The sequence below is a fragment of the Typopeltis vanoorti genome, chromosome 9 (assembly GCF_054136105.1).
Source record: "Typopeltis vanoorti isolate ZY-2024b chromosome 9, IOZ_Tvanoo_1.0, whole genome shotgun sequence".
Classification (NCBI taxonomy): domain Eukaryota; kingdom Metazoa; phylum Arthropoda; class Arachnida; order Uropygi; family Thelyphonidae; genus Typopeltis; species Typopeltis vanoorti.
In genome coordinates, this window is record NC_143557.1 from 43,896,324 (window position 1) to 43,914,810 (window position 18,487).

General features: G+C 35.0%; 1 protein-coding gene across 1 annotated transcript in view; it reads left to right on the forward strand.

Annotated features, from left to right (window-relative positions):
* Nucleotides 1–18,487, forward strand: part of nonC (serine/threonine-protein kinase Smg1) — a 1,124,353-nt gene that overhangs the window by 675,280 nt on the left and 430,586 nt on the right. Inside the window, exons 49-51 of the mRNA XM_090398044.1 lie at nucleotides 7,104–7,244; nucleotides 9,342–9,446; nucleotides 11,994–12,079. Coding sequence (XP_090254170.1) covers nucleotides 7,104–7,244; nucleotides 9,342–9,446; nucleotides 11,994–12,079 — 332 coding nt within the window. The remainder of the gene's footprint in view (nucleotides 1–7,103; nucleotides 7,245–9,341; nucleotides 9,447–11,993; nucleotides 12,080–18,487) is intronic.

Genomic DNA, 18,487 nt, shown 5'->3' on the forward strand with positions numbered 1-18,487 from the left:
TTTGTTTGGTTACACTTGGATAAAGGATTAAACTAAATTTATTATAGTCTAACCAAGTGAAAAAAACTTTCAACATCTTTCTCTAAATCCAGAGTAATTTAATAATAAGGTGGTACACATTTTGGCAACTCGTATAGGTAAATATATCTATACTATCATCACTTCTGGGTCTGGCTCCCACTGATGAGACCTCAATAAAGGTCGAAACCGGTCTGGGTAGTGGCCACCTCCCTTAATGCATAGCATTATACATGTCCGCAAGGAGATGTGCTTTGCATTATGATACTGAGACATTATGATACTTTGCATACTGAGACAAGGAGTGATGGGAGATTGGTCCTCCTTTACCACGAGTTGCCTCAGTGCTGAAGATACTTCAGGTGCAAACTTTGTTTGCTTACACTTGGATAAAGGATTAAACTAAATTTATTATAGTCTAACCAAGTGAAAAAAACTTCCAACATCTTTCTCAAACCTTTATCTAGCTAATCTACACTGGTGATATGTTATCCATTTGACCAAATGCCTCAGGCATATTACTCATTACTCCACATCCAGCTCAACACCCAAAATCCAGTAGTACACTGAAAGAAAACAAGGTAACAGTCTTTCTTTTCTAGAACAGTTCCATCACATCATTTGTCTATGTCTTGGGTAACATAAAAAAAAATAGCCAGAACTTTAATAAAAAGATAAAGCACTGTACTGCTTTCAATCATATGAAGCTGGCTGCTCTCATCTGTTCTCCTAAAGACTAGCTCCCTCTCCTCTCAGTATACAGTTGGACATATTGTGGAGAGTCTTGAATATCTGCAATGTCTTGAAAAACATCTTCACCAATACAGTTCTGGTCAGTGAAGCCTATCTGACCATGCCTTACACTCTGCACAGAATCAAATGGGAAAAGTGTTATGTGTCACACTGTAAGGACTACATCACTGATTACAGTCTTTTTTTTTGAATCAATAGTAGATTTGAAAAACCAACCTAACCTCAATAAACGATGTTGTTTGAACTTCTCCAAATTTGAGAAACATTATCTTTCACTCGATAGCCAACACAGTCTGCAGACCTATGCCCATATAGAGATCATCCCTTTTAGGACTTCAGCATCTTTCACTTATTTTTGGGTGTGTTATATATTTATTTCTTCATTCGTTCTTTTTTTTTTTCAACTCCAAATGAATAAAATTTTATACTGTTTGTTTGCAATATACAGTATATATACTTGAGTTTGTGTGCATGCTGGGAGCATACCGAACCCACTAGATGTCACACTAGACAATATAATAGCTGTTAAATAGAATGGGTACGCATATATTTTTTCATCATCATCAAACTCCTGATATGTATCCACAGAATTTGATAGTACTACATGAAAAACTTACATCATTATTAACTTCCTATCTAAAATTTTCCTCCAAATCAATCTTTTACCTGTCAAGACTTCAACTTTATCAGATCTTATATTTCTATCTTCTAAGGCACTTTTTACTGCATAAATCCACCTATATCTTGGTCTTCCTCGTGGGCCTTTTATCTGCAAATCTGCAGATAAAAGGTCCAGAGATTTTTCTATGATTGCAGAATAGAAAAATTAGAACTCCATGGTGGACACAGAAAGTTAAAGAGGCAGTAAAGGAAAAGAAGAAAGCACATCAGAAGATCCTGGCAAATAAGTCAGCTTGTGCTCTTAGAGAATACAGAGACAAATGTAAAAAAGCGAAAAAACATCACTGGCAGAATCAATCAATGTTTTCTTCAGAGCTTGCCACTGACTCTCCAAGGTTTGATTCCTGTTCTCAAACTCTTTCATTTTTTCTGGAATAATGTTTGTATATTTTAGTCTACAGTTCACATCTGAGAGCTTCTCAACTTTTATTTGTTTTAAAACTTTCTCACGTGTTCTTCTTTTCAGTATAAAATTAAATTTTATCCTGCTTAAGACTAAATGGTGATCACTTCCAATTTCAAATCCTCTGTACACTCTAGTGTCCTGCACCAGAGAAAAAACATCACTATCAACAATAACATAGTCAATGAGACTTTTCTTATTCCTTGCCTGTTCTCTCCATGTGAATTTGTGCACATTTTTATGTTGGAACATGGTATTAGTAATAACCAGTCCATGTCCTGAGCAGAAATATAACAAATATTTGCCATTATTATTAGTTTTGCTGTTTTCTCCAAATTTTCCCAAAATATTTTTGTATGTCTGACAATCATTTCCTACTCTGCTATTTAGATCCCCAACAAGGACCTACTTTTCATTTTTCATTGTGTCAGTTGCTTTTTCTAAAGCCTCAAAAAATACCTCCACTTCTACCTTAGGAGAGCCTTCTGTGGGACCATAGGTACAAATAAGTCTCATTGTCCAGTTCCCTATTCTGATATTTGCTCACATCACTGTACTTGAAATTGTCTGTCATTCAAGAATATTAGCCTCGTATTTAGTGTTGAATACTATGGCTACTCCTTCTTTTCCTTGATTGTCATTGCCTGAATATAACATTTTGTATTTATTGCTCAGAAAGAGCTCACCAGTTTTGGTCATTTTTGTTTCAGTCACCCCTGTTATGTCGATCTGGTTCTTAACTAATTCCTCAGCTAGCTCCATTTGCCACTCAGGCTTCTTATGTTGATAGTACCGATCTTCATTTCTGGTGATATTGATTAAGGTGTGTTTTAGGATTTCTTCCAGTAGCTGACTTTTCGCTGTTCACCCTGGTTCCCTGGCAAAAACAACGGGTGCCTTGCTTAACCGGGTGACTCCCCAGTGGGCATGAAATGCTATCATGCTGTACCATCATTTAATATTGTGGTTTAAGCCAATAAGAATACAATTTGCTCGTCTAAATCTCAAATTGCCAGCCCATCCTCGTTCATTCAGTATCCAGGGTGCATCACGAGAAGGTGAGGATTGGACATTAGGTCAGAAGTGCTGGTCGGTTCTCCACATTCCTTTAAAGGGTATGTGGAGGTCTCCTCTCAGTTATACAGCTTTGACCCTTAAGCACCTCCCTCGCTTCCATGCTTCCCTTCCCCAATCCTTCTCAACCATTTCTCAAATAGACTTGCATAAATCTTACTGGGAACACTCAGTAGAGAAATGCCTCTGTAATTCTCACATTCAGTTTAATTTCCCTTTATATATATATTCGTCCCTCTGTCCATATCTTCTGAACTATGCAGTGCAGCCACTCTAAGAACTTTATACCCTCATACTTGAGCATTTCTGTTCGAATGTCATCTACTTTAGTTGCCTTTCTACATTCAGGCTTTTGATGGCTTTGTCTACTTCAAGTATGGATATTTATTCCTGATTGCATCCCTGGTCAGCATTTTTTTACCATTGTGCTGTCACTGATTGTTTCAATTTTAGCAATTTTTTTCAATTACTTCATCAAGGATATCTTTTTCTCCAGTAGTCATGTCACCTTCATCATCTCTAATTCCTTTTAGAGTACTCTTTCCTCCATTTCTGAGTTTCTTCAACAGCCTCCAGAATACCTTGCAACCTTCTTGATATTTATTTTCTATGTTCTTACCAAAGTTTGACCATGACTTTTGTTTAGCTAGTTTTATAGTGTTTACATATATTTTTTCAAGCCCATGAAATTATTATTATTATTACAGGCAAATCCAAGGAGTAGACAGACTCATCGAAGGAGGCCCTAACATCATGTCAAGAACAACTATTCGACATTCACTCCGTATCTGTCATACGTCGCATTGAACTCATTCACAGTCATGGCACCCACAACAGACTCTGGCAGCTTATTCCACTCATTCACCAAGTAAAAAACCTAGCTCTAACACCCTTGTTAACCACACTTTTGCCCAGCTTCCATGTATGGCCCCTAGTCCTCCCATCACCAGTCCTATTCTCAAAAATATATTCTGTAATCTTATAGAAACCCTTCAGTAATTTGTCTCAATCATATCACCCCTTTTCCGCCTATCAAGCAATTTCTGCAACCCACAAATCTTCAATCTGTTTTCATAAGGTTCATTCCATAGACCTGCTATCATCTTGGTCACTCGTCTCTGTATCCTCTCCACCTCCTCCCCATCAAGAAGAAACCCTGGTGCCCATATCTGGGCACAGTAGTCTAGATGAGGTCTTATCAAGGCTCGATACAGAGGAACAATAACCTGTTTGTCTCTGCTTGTTAAAGTAGTTTTCAGCAACCAAGTGATTTGATGAACTGATTTAGCCACTTTTGTGATGTGCTCCCCTATACTTCAACTCCCTATCCACCAACACTCCCAAGTCCCTGGCCTCATCAATCTCTTGGAGTACAGTTCCACCAATGTGGTATACTGCTGCTAATCTTTTCACCCCAAAATGCATAACCTTACATTTTGCCACATTAAATTGAGATCCATTCTCCTTAGCTCAATCCTCCAAACTATCCAAATCATCCTGCAAAATTTTGACATCCTGTGCACTCACTATTGCTTTACCTAACTTTGCATCGTGAGCGAACAAATGAACACTTCCTCTCAGATCCTTTCCTATATCATTAATGAACGAATTGAACAGTAGTGGTACAAGAACAGAACCCTGCAGCACACCACTAGTCACGGGCCATCTTTTGGACTCTACTCCTGAATAAACCACTCTCTGATATCTCTCCATCAGCCACCCTCCTATCCATCTCACCAACCCTATATCCATCCCCATATGCTGCAGTTTACTAATTAGAATTCCATGTGGTATCCTGTCAAAGGCCTTAGCAAGGTCTAGTAGAATCACTATATAAATCCATTACCCTTATCCAGTTCAGCTGTCACTGTGATATAAAATGTGAGAAAGTTACTGAGGCATGATCTACCCTTCACAAAACTATGCTGTCCCCCATACAGTATCCCATTTTCATCTATCCAATCCTGTATTTTTCTCTTGACTAATTTCTCCAAGACCTCGACAACGATTCCTGATATGCTAATTGGTCAGTTATTTAAAACAGCAGTCTTTGAACCTCCTTTATGCAGTGGAACTATTTTCCCATCTTTCCACCTTTTCGGGACTAACCCAGACCCGAGACTCAAATTAAACAAAATGGTCAAGGGCACTGACAATTCCTTAGCCACTTCACGTACAACACACGAGCTGGTATACCATCCAACCCCACAGATGTATTGACATTGAGGTTTTGTAATAGATTATTCATCTCCACTTCATTCACCACAATTCCTATATAAGCTATTAGTTCATTCATTCCTGCAATGTCACCGCCTGGATGATATACTCTTATAAAGTGCTCACTCAGTAATTCCACTATATCAACTGATTCAGTTACCTCCTTACCATCGGCATTCTTTAAAATCATTCAGCCATATACATTTTTTCTTTTATTTGCAACATATCGAAAAAACTGCTTGGTATTCTCTTTAGCCTGCATGGCTAATGTTCTTTCATAATCTGCTTTTTCTTTTCTTACCACAGTCGTTACACAAATGTGGATCAAATTTTTTGGATGTTCTTTGTCCAGTTAGAGAGAAAAAAAAAACTACTACTTTTTTTTTTTTAACTTAATCCATATAACAAGAAATATCATACAGTAATATAAACCATATTTTGGAGATTTTGAAGCATTTTTATTATTAAATTATATTTGAAAAATTTTATTCTTTATATTCTTTACCAAAATGTGAGCAAACAAAAATTTGTATGCAAAGTATCTTCACAAGTGGACAATCTGATATGGAGGCTATTCCACGCATTATGTGAAGGATCCCTACTCAGGCCAGTTTGGACTTTTGTTGTGATCTCATAAGTGAAAACTAACTCCCTGGAGATATAATGAGAACTTAATCAATGCCAGAGTCATATTTTTCTTGTATAAGTAGCAAAATGGTTTGTCATCATATTCAGATTTTCATGTGATGCTTCATGTGAAAACTTTTGTCTGCTCAAACATTGGTAAAGGATAAAAACAAGAATATAATTTCTTGTCATGTATGATTTATTTTGTGACCAAGGAAAAAATTTGTTACAAGGCTTTCTCATCCAGAGAACCTTTTAATACTTTAGATAAGCTGCATTTTAAGCATATACCTTCTGTACAACATGAATAACTTCCACCATAAACTGTTCATTGCCACACACACACACACACACATTACATGTCCTTTCTTGGATGTACCTGCCTGATACTTACGAGAGCTTTGAGTTGATGGTTATATTTATATATTTTACTTATAACATGATATTTAGTTATAATTTTTAGCCATTCTTTGATTTTGGTGTGCAAAGGAATTTTCTTACCAAACGATAAGGATTTTAATTGGAAGCTGTGGAGGAGATGTGGATGCTTCATCTCCTCCACATACTGAGATTCATATTTCTCTCACAGCAGATACTGCTTCTGTGGAGTGGATCATTACATGTAATGAATGTGTTCAAGGAAAGATATGGTAGGTATTTAAGTATAAGTGACTAAAGGGATCCTCTCATTTCCTGCTCCATAATAAGCTAGATAAGGTATGGTTATGAATAAACTCTTTGTGATGACTGGCTTTATTGTTTTATTCATTCCAGTGCTTGGAATCCCAACTGATATATATCGATTACATTCAGATTTAAATGGATACCTTTTTTCATTGAGTTCAACTTTACAATCTGACGAGTTTATCAAGCTACGTTTGCATTAAGCATAGACTTTGACATAGATTTTGCATCATTATACAGCCATATATTATCATTCTTCAGATATAGGATATGAAATGCATGATTAAACAGCAACAGTTAAGCAGTGAACAGCTAGTTTAGATCTAACCCATGCCAGTTTGCAGCATACATTTAACGTACACAGTTACACAGTTTTTTCAGTTCTTTGGCTTTAAGTGTTTGAATGAAACGGTGATATAACTTGGCATAGAAGATGTGATGTGTTAAAATAAGGTGTTCCATTTTGTCACTTAATATTTCTATCCTGTGTAAAATTCTGTGCATTATTAATCTATATCAAATTCTGTACATATTAGTAAAATATAATAAGGTTTACTAATATGTACAGCTGCTTTCAAATGTTCAGATTATGTCTAAAGATACACACGCAGTCTCATTTTATTTTATTTATATTATTTTTTTAAAGGGAGCACTGAAATCTATCTGTGGTCCAGATTTGAGGAAGTGGTGTAATGAGGTTGCATCCAATCACTATGTTGATGATCTTTCAATAACTGCTGTAATTGAATTCCTTCAAAGTGCAGGTCAAGGCCAATTAGTTCAACAGGTAGAACTACTTTTTATTTAATTTATTAGTCATATTTTAATGCTACTATTTCATTATCGCAACTTAGTAGTTTGATTATTATTAGAATGTAATATTGTCATAGTATCATATATTCATAGATCTTTTATTAACTGATTTTCCCTTTCATTCATTTCCAACCGTAGGTGACTTTGTACGCATTTCCCACAAGGTATTCCAGGTGAGATTTTAACAGGGTAGTTCACCATTGCTTTCCCCAACCCCCAATTTTTTTATCCAGGCTCAGGAACCAGCATATGGCTAGGATATATTCATGACTGTAATCCGTGTATGTTCACGGGACCAGTTTGCCTGTTCTGGGGGATGAAAAACCCGAGTTTCTGGGTGAAAAAAAAAACCCTACCTCCATATGAGCCCGGCTAACTCACCTTTAGTCAAAAGAGACCAGATAAATGTTCCTCATATCACGGATAGGAATCAAACCCAGGTCTTTCCTACCAAAGGCTCTGTCTATGCTGACAGAGGCTCTACGGAGTTCAAGTGATGATATAAGTGGATATTAGTAATGAGTATTTGAAGGTATTTTTTATTTTGGAGATTTTGGCCTGATTCGTGTGTCATGATTGGTCTCTCTTTTTTATTGGATTTGATTTTGAGAGATTCGTTTTTGTCACTCATGTTTTTATAATTCTTCATAAGTTCATTCATGGCTAGATGGAAGGACAAAGTTGGGAAGTGTAGTGATAGTTAGCATTGCTGGCTTTATTTAGCATTGCATTACTTTCAGGTAGCATTGCTGAAAGCAACTGATAAAGGTCAGTACTCTAATGGGTTATCAGTGCCCAACATACAGCCTCTCTCCCTGTCAAGTGAATCCTGCCTTTCTGTGGAGTAGCCTGTTTCCACAAAAGGGGCTCTAGCAATCCAGTGAGTATTCTTCCCACAAAAGGATACCTTCTCAGCTGAAGGCAATGCCAATCAAATGCTCATCACCTGACATAATGAAGACCTGAATTGGGAAAGGCATGCCTGGTCTAAATGTGAAAAGGTTCCACTTTGTGTTAATTCCAATTCCTGTGCAGTGATATTCTTCAAGGATCAAGGGCATGCCAAACATATCCAGAGACCTTTGCAGGCCAGGCACTAGATAATGCACAAAAGTGAGCCTGTCAGAGATTAGTCAGGAGGCTTCTCAGTCAACTGGTGCATAACTCCACTGCCATATACTCTTCCAGGTCATGCTTAGCAATGTAGTCTGAGTACTGGTATGTGGGAGACACTGTTGAGGTCAGTCAGGTCATGGCTAGATGGAAGGACAAAGTTGGGAAGTGTAGTGATAGGAGATAGACTCTTGGACATGGCATTCATATAGACCATTCTTCTGGCCATAACCTGACCTCAACAGTGTCTCCCACATACCACATACCACGACTGATATCTTTTCTGAGGTATGAAATTGAGCTTCACGAAATCTTTTACTCCTGCTGGCCCAGACAGGCAGCTGTTGTTAGTGATGACTCATTTCTGCTCATTGTGGCAATTGCAGGGAAGGTGGAGCTCAGCAGTCTAAAAGTAATTAAAATATGGCTAATAAATCTAAATAAAACAAAGAATTAAAACTTAACTGCACGATAGATCTTGGGATTATGATTATTTTAATGTAATATTTAAGTCCAGCTGTCCTTACAAACCTACAGGTCACTCCTACCTCACTCCTAAGGTAGGAGTGACCTGTACCATCTCCTTCAGCATCATGTATTTGTACATGTGCAAGTATTATGGTGACTGACTATCCATCCACCATTTATTTATGTAGACAGTGAATCTGTTAGTGAAAGCCCTCCTGTAATGATTTCTGCAACATCATGTGATGCCCATATAAATAATAAAATTTCTGCATTATCCTTGTAAACATCTAGATTCAGTTTAGTGAATGCATTATTTTTAGTAAAACTGTAAATACATTCATTCTCTTGTTTTTTTACTATATGTGAGTTGAGTATTTAGTTAGTATGCTAATGTAAATTTCCTATACCAATTTATATGTGTGTGTATACATATATAATCAGATAAATTGTTCATTTGGAGAATTTTAATAATGTTAACTTTTCAAATTAGTGTGAACATGCAGAATCTGATTTGGGAGCTCTTCTTATCCAACAACAAACCCAGTTACGGAGTTGTGTTGAACTTCTGAATACATATGCTACAGTTGTTGTTCAGGTATGTTATCAGAACTCTTTGTACATAATGTATAGTACATGAAGTACAAAAATCTATGCAAATAAAAATAGAAAAATATAGTAATATATATAGAGTTTTTGCAGTCATAAATTAAGAATGATATCTTTGAAAAATCTATTATGTAAAACATTTTATGCACACGTTTACAGTCTTAGATTCAATGTGCACACTAATGTAACATTTCTCATATTAATGTTATCCTTTTTTCATCTTACTGCAACCTGTAAAAATGAAAGCTCTAAATTAATTTGCTTAAATCCGTATCGCTGAAAAAAAAAAATTCATCACCATTTGTACAAATTAAAGTGACCGTACTGTCTAGACAGGAGACACTCTAAAAAAATTTCTCTGTGATGTACTGATGTCGATATGTTTACCCACATGGCACAGGCTAAAAGTAACTAATTAGAGAGTATTAAGTTGGAATGGGTTAGAGTAATATTGCAGCAGAAACATTAGAGAAATTACTAAATGAATTTTATATCAAGCAATACTTAGTCTTTATTTGAGTTGTAAGTCAGCAGTTAGAATTGAAGGAAGTACAGGAAGATGGTTTAAGGTTAAATCTGGTGTGAGACAAGGATGTACATTATCCCCTCTGTTAATCATTATCTATAAGGATCACATTATGAAGGAAAGTGGTATTAAAAATGATATCAAAATTAGAGATGTTAATGTCAGCTCTTTGCTTTATGCAGATGATGTTATACTTCTAAATAAATCCGCTACAAGTATGCAAGATTCTCTGACTAAATTGAATAGCTGTTGTAATAGATATGGTATGAAGGTCAGCAATAAAAAGACAAAGACAATGAAAATAGGTAGAATCATTGAAAATGTCAACTGTGTTGTGAACGGAGAACCTGTGGAACAAGTAAAACATTTCAAGTACTTAGGCATGATTTTTACTGAAGATGGTAAATTAAATATGGAAATCTACAGCAGAATCAACAAAGCTGGTATGGTAGGAAGTCAATTGAATAAATTCATATGGAATAAGAGAGAAATTAGTCGGAACACTAAATTAGCTGTATACAAGACAGTGTTCAAACCAGTTTTAACTTATGGATCTGAGAGCTGGGTCAGAAGTAAAATACTTGACCCAAGACCAGAGACCACAGGTAAGAGAGTCCTGAGAAAGATTAGAGGCATGAATAGATGGCATCAATGGCAATATCATATTAAAAACGAGGATATTAGGAAAGAACTTGACATTGTCAGCATCCAGGAATGCTTTTGCAGAGCTAATCTCAAGTGGTATGGTCGCTTATACAGAATGGGCGTGGGAAGATTAGCAAAACAAGTGTTTTCTGCCAGGTTGGCAGGAAAACGACCAAGAGGAAGACCAAGATATAGGTGGATTGATATGGTACAAAGTGCCTTAGACGATAGAAATATAAGATCTGTAATCTTGGAGTCTTGACAGGTGACAGACTGATTTGGAGGAAAATTGTAAATAGGAAGTTAGTAATGATGTAAATTTTTCATGTAGTACTATCATATCCTGTACACCCCTTGAGAGTACATGTCAGGAGTTTGATGATGATAAATGTTAAGTCATGCAATCTGCTGTGATTAGATATACAACGTCTTATTATATTGGTGGGATTATGCTTTTAAGAAACTGATCAGGCTAGCGATCTTGGAGTTTTATTAGACAAGAAGATTAAGGCTCATAAGCAAAGATTGTAAATACAACTCAGAGAATTGCAATGCTGAAATGAACCTTGTGTAAAGATAAGGAAGCCATTTTGCCCCTTTACAAAGTCTTGATAAGACCTCACTTGGTCCAATGCGTGCAAGTCTGGTCTTCTGGTTTCTGTGGCGATTCTGATACATTGGAGAGAGAGAGAGAGTGCAAAGAAGAGTATCAAGAAATGATATCAGGATTGTTGAATACTGATATTATGAAGACAGATTGAGAATATGTTGGCTGTAGACACTTGCAAACAGGAGAAGACAGGGTGATATGATTGAGACTTACAAACTTCTGAAAGCGTTTTACAGAATTTATAGATGGAATTTATCATTTTATGGAGAGTGAGGAAAGGATACAAGGACATTCTTCGAAGTTGAGAATGAATGCTGTCAAGGCAGGGGTGGAAGCTAGATTTTTCTCTCATAGAGTGGTGCCTGATTGGAATAAATTTCCATTGGTGTTTGTGTTTGCAAGTAGTGTGAATGAATTCAAGAACAGGTATGACATCTGGTGTGAATAATATGGCCTCCCTTGATGAGCTATTGACTCCCTGGAGTGGTATCTCTTAATAATAATGATTTCTTTGAAATGAGGCAAGATGTACATTTTAAATAAATTAAATATAATCATTTTTTGCACTTTCTTTATCTTAATAACCATACATCTGTTATAGTGCTATAATCCTATCCCCATTTTTGTATACATGCATTGAATTATTCTAAGATTCTTGATACTCTAAAGCATATTTTTTTATTAAATACATTTTCATATGACTTACTCATTTTCCTGATTTTTTGAGGATTAATCATTGTATTGTTTCCACTTAGTATCCTCCTTCATTTCAAGAACAGAACAGAAGCTTCAAATGGCAGTACTGGCTAGAACAACTACTGATGGATTTTACTATTGAAAAGTAAGTGTGAAGTCTGTTTTAATAAATTAAATTACTCTACTTGGCATTTTCTTAAAAAAAAAAGAGGGGGAAACAAAAGGCCAAAAAAATGATCAGAAATAAATCTGAGAACTACTTCTCTAGCCTCTTACATTCACTTCTGCATATAGGCTTTCCTCTTAAATTTCTGGTTCTGTCTCTCTTTAGCCATTGTCCACCATCTCATGTCAAACCTTTGTAGATCATCCCCTCCATCTTGTTATTTGGTGACTTATCCTTCCATTGGTGTCCATTCATTTCTTAATTTTGTCCAACTTTCATCTGGCAGTCTATTAATATGGCCAGCCCATCTCCATTTACATCCTTTACATCACTTCACAGTATCTTCTACTCCTGTCATCTCTCTAATTCTATTATTTCTTAATCTGTCCCATTTTATGATGTGGAAAATTCTTCTCTCCAAGGCTTTTTGAGCCACATGCAACCAGCCTTTTTTTTTTAGTTTTTGCCCATGTGTCACTTCCATAGGTAAACACTGGAATAGGAATAGGTGCACATATTAACCTCCCTACCGGCTGAGGTGGATGAGATATCCAGACCACCCTAGTATTTTTCATGGATCAAAACTTCATTGGCATTCTACCTTTTATGATATTATTACCCTCCTCTGTTGTTAATCCCTTAACAGCGATTTTAGAGCCATTAGGGGATTAACTGTGGTGGAGCGACCTTTATGTTACTTGGAATTTCCTGTACTGTCCTATGATATTTGACCCTTCTTTTGCTGCACAATTTATATATTGTGTCTGTTCCCAAAAATAGAAAACAAATTTCACATGTGCAGAAATAAATAATCAATGCTGAAATGACCACAGAGCAGCCTTTGCAATGAATCAATTTAGTAGTGATAAATTTGCTGTCTTTTATTCTTCAGATCAGGGCAGCAGACCAAGACTTTATGTTCTTTCACTTTATTGACAAATATAGAAGCAATTTTTTTTCACGAATTTTGAAATTTTTGTTTGCATTGGAAATATGTCAAATATTTATAATTTTAAATAACATTTATTGAAATAAATATGACCTTTTGCTTAAATAAAAAGAGCCAGTAGGCTTCATTTCAGCTATATAAGCATTATTCAAATTAAGGGGATATTAAATCCCACATTGTTTTAAAACCGAATAAGAAACTCAAAGATTGGAATCAGAGCGTTTCATGCCGAATATAGTAAACTATAAAAGTATTGGCGGTTACTAGCATGTGTTAATGCAAGTAGTCCTAGTACGTAGTACAATCTCAGGCAACTCGTTGCAAAGGTGGGGAAAGTTCTGATCGCTAATCTTGCTATTTTCCATGATGTAAAAACAGATTTCCTAGGAAATGTATGCTGTTATTACATTATGGTGGGAGGTCACTACCCAGACCAGCTTCAGCCTTTTTTGAGGCTTCATCAGTGAGTAGCTAGACCATATTCTAGCGATCAGAACTTTCCCCACCTTCGCAACGAGTTGCCTGAGATTGTACTACGTACTAGGACTACTTGCATTAGCTCATGCTAGTAACCACTGATACTTTTATAGTTTACTATATTCGGCATGAAACTCTGATTCCCATCTTTGAGTTTCTTATTCAGTTTTAAAACAATGTGGGATTTACTATCCCCTTAATTTGAATAATGTTTATATCGCCGAAATGAAGCCTATTGGCTCTTTATATTTAAGTAACTTAATGGTTGCACCTATTTGCAACTCGTGTAGCAGAGTATATAGTTCTTTTCGCTATACTCTTTGGTATCTATTTGGTCTAGCTACTCACTGATGAAGCCTCAAAAAAGGCTGAAACTGGTCTGGGTAGTGACCTCCCACCATAATGTAATAACAGCATACATTTCCTAGGAAATGTGTTTTTACATTATGGAAAATACAAAGATTAGCGATCAGAACTTTCCCCACCTTTGCAACGAGTTGCCTGAGATTGTACTACGTACTAGGACTACCTGCATTAGCTCACGCTAGTAACCGCCGATACTTTTATAGTTTACTATATTCTTCATGAAACTCTCTGATTCCAATCTTTGAGTTTCTTATTCGGTTTTAAAACAATGTGGGATTTAATATCCCCTTAATTTGAATAAGGACCTTTTGCTTTATTTTCCTGCAAAATACCATTATATGGATCGTTAGATTTCAGTTTTCTCCTCTTCTCTTCTCTTCTCGTGGAACTCAATTACATAACTACTCTAAATTTCTACTGATTTGAAAGCTTTCACAGACAGTATTGAAAATCTATTACTTCGTTTTACCGTTTTGACAAGAAATAAGGCAATAATATTGTTGTACCGTCGAAGCTTCTAATTCTGTACCATTTCTATGCAATTGAAAATCAGCTATTCAGCTGTCTGCTGAAATTATTCTAAGTTTTAGAAATATTATGCTATATTTTCACCATGTAAAACTGTTTGTATTCATACCACACAAAAGAAAGTTCAGTAGTGTTTATCTTTGTTTCTTTTTATTAAAAAGTTCTAAATATTACTACTTCTACTGCTGCTTGTTGCTATTTTTGAAATAATTTACATCTTAGAAATACTCGGTAATAATAATCTCAGCTGGAGGAAAAGTTATAGGCTTAGATTACTCTCACTGCTATTGAGAAAGAAAAGAGAGAACACTTTGTCAGAAGTCACACTAAAATGCCTCAAGCTGTAGTGCAGAATACATCAAGAATGTCTTGTTTCGTTGTCAGTTGTTGATTAGCAAACATCCTGATACAGAAATACTGACATTTCTTTTACAGGCTGATAGACTATTTATACAAAAATAATTTCTTAATTTATAATGATCAGTTTTACTTTTATTATCAAAAAACTATAAATTATTTCATACAATTATCTTGAAAAAAGGATTTGAATTATTTAAAATAAAAGATGCATATATTTTATATAATCATTTATTTTTTTGTGGGTGGAGTGTTATAGACCTATTCAATCTGCAAATATTTCAGAGAATTTATTTTAAAAATTAACAAGACAATTGTTACAAACGTAAATCAACTGGGGAACATGCTCATGCATTTTAGTGTAAAATAGTTGCTTAAGTTTAGCTACTTCAACGATGCCACGTATCTAAACTATGAGAGATATCTGCTGTTATATGTCTTACATAAATAATTTTTTCTGGCATGATTTCTCTATTAGTTATAATGTAATCAATTTACAGATTTATGCCCTCTTGTATTCTCCCATGTTATGTGCAGTGATTTCTTCTTTGTACTACTAGAAAAAGACCAGATGATAACAGAAGAAAAATATGGATCATTTTCTTTTTCATTGGGTGAATTTACAATGTTCTTTTTTGTGTTTTGAAAAGAAAGTGCAAATGATTATTTTCTTACTATTTTTGCCAACAGAACATTGATATAATTAGAGTTACATTTTAGCGTTTTCCTCCCACACAAGAAAAAGAAATAAGGCAATAAATAATATTGTTGAATCTGTTGAACTTATTGTAGCAGAAATTTTTATTACAAAACTTTGCTGTTTTGTAATAAAAAATACTATTAGTGCTACTTTGAAAATTTTTAATCTGTGGCACATACTGCTATGAAAATTTAATAGACCAAGTTTCACTTTTGACAAGCTGTATTCTTATTTGCTAAAAACAATCTTATAATAGGCAAATTTCAAAAATAGAGTTGCATTAGGTGATACACAGAATGTTTCAAAATTTAAGAAATAAAACATCTCAGAGAATGATTTAGTCTACTATTCAGAAGTGTTTGGAAGGTATCATATATATATCCCACACAAGAAATTTGGAACCCATATCACATCAGTGCTGTGTGTTGGCAAGGGGAAAGTTCACGTTATTATTTATATATTTTTTTGGTGAAATAATTTACTCTTCAATTGTAGCATGTTTTCCGGATTGATAAAAATTGATTTTCCATGAAAAACAGAATTTGAGTATTACGAGTTAACCTGAACATCTTCTGTTGACGATTACTCTGTAGATATTTGGAAAATTGCTTGTTCTAATAGTAACTGTTTTTCTTTCTTTCCCATTAAAAGTAAATATTTGACAACAGTAATAGTTCATCTTATTTTATTTGTTCTTCCTGAGTGAATGAGAATAATAGAATGTTTTATTATATAATAACTATGCTGTTATTATAGAATACAGTTTACATGATGATAAAACAATACGTTTTCTCATATAAATTGATATGTACATGGAAAGAGTCCCTTTCTCTGACTTTTTTAAAATATTACTACCAATGACAACAATAATAATAACACTATTTTATATATTCTATATTCTGAAAGTAGCCATATTTCTTGATTTTCCTTTCAAGTAATGAAAAACTTTAAGCGTGATATGTTCTAGGACGAATGGTGGAAACACTTCCAAATGTTACTTTGGCATTTGCTCGTTGTGGAAAACTGATTTCATAGCCCATCCAGAAAACTTTGCTCTGTAAGAACTGTGAGCATGAGATTTCTGAAACAACAGAAAAATCTCAGTTTCTTTCCTTTTTAGAAATCAGGGCTCTTCCCCATGCGAAACAAACAAATTTGCTAGCAAGCATATATTTCCCAGATATAGATAGCAGACATGATATTTGCATGCAGTGTTTATTTATGTTTATATATATATATATATATACACACACACACACACACACAGTCGGGTCTCTTTTTATGTGGTAGATACGTTCCACAGAAATCTGCATATAAAAAATCGCACAAAAAAGACCTAACTTACATTGAAAAATTAGGGATATGTTCTATAATTTTCTAAAACCACATAGAACTGAAGCAATGAACTAAAATAAACCTAAAATTGCATAAAAAAGTTTAGAAAAATTGTAGAAAATAAAAATGCCTAAGTTTGTTTTAAAACTTTATTAATTTAATTTTATTGAAAAGTAACTTTTTTTTTTTTTTTTTTGCATTTTTTCATCAGAATTATCGTCGCTATTAGACAATATTCGGCAACGTTTGTAAACTGGTGCAAAATGACTTTCATCATCAGAAGAGATAGTCAGCGCATCAGATCTGTATGGTAAAGGCAATAGTTCTTCACAAACAAAATTAGCATCACCCTTGTTCTGTGTTGATTTTTTTCTTCTGACAATGTAATCAGTGATTAAACTTTGTGATGATGATTTTACTAATTTTTTATACAGCTCTCGATATCCAGACATACGGTTCTTCAGCTCACGTTGGAATATAAAGGCTCATTCAGAATTTGTGTCATTAACAAGAAAATTATTTTCCAATTTATTGCACAATTTCAGACCTTCTCGAATTATATTTGCAGTAAAGGGTGGGGGGGGGGGATTTTCTTCCGCTTCACTATCGTTTTCTGGATTTTTGACAGTATCTAAAGTTAATCAACATCCAATAATATCATCGTCACTTAAGGTATTATCCACAAGCAATTTGTCTACATCAGGGGTGTCATACTCAAGGAAAGATTTAAAAAAAAGGATGATTGCTTTTTATAATAAAACAGAAATACTGTATTTACTCGAATATAACTTGCCCTCACATATGACTCACACCCCCTGTACCCTGATTTTACTTTATGAAAAAAGAAATTAAAAAGTTTTGCATGTACTGTACATCGCACACGAAAATAAAGTTTAACCACTTTCACTTTGGAACAATAACTCGTTCCCCGTGATAAACAACATGCCTTCCCCAACTGCAATTAGAGACAACTGGTATAAAAACGTCCCTAACTAATGAATCACATGTCCCCTCCCACATTAACCATGCTGTTTAGACTTAAGCAAAACCATATGTTTCACCGGCAAACACAGTATCTAACTAAAATCTGTTGTTTTTAGTTAGATGTGTGTAAGTGCCCCACTAACTCAAACACAAAGCTGCAATAAAATTCGTAATTGTGTTAAAACCAAGACATACAGAGTGAATGTTGTTAAGACAGTTTCGGATATTATGGAATTTGGTTTAAGAGATTAACATTTCAGCTCAAAAATGTCAGCTTGACTTTGTGTTTTGGTAACGCGATCTTTTTTTAATACCGCACCAATCATATCCACATCTTCATAGCTGTTCTATCTCTATTGGCCTACCATTGCTGCCTCTTTCACGTTCTGCTTTCACTTCGCAGACATTCGTGAAGGGTGTTCATTATCTTTCACGAATGCCCCACTAACTCAAACACAAAGCTGCAATAAAATTCGTAAATGTGTTAAAACCAAGACATATAGAGTGAATGTTGTTAAGACGGTTTCAGATATTATGGAATTATGGAATTAGCGTTTCAGCTCAAAAATGTCGGCTTTGGTAACGCAATCTTTTGTTAATACCGCACCAATCATATCCACATCTTCATGGCTGTTCTATCTCTATTGGCCTACCATTGCTGTTTCACGTTCTGCTTTCACTTCTCAGACAT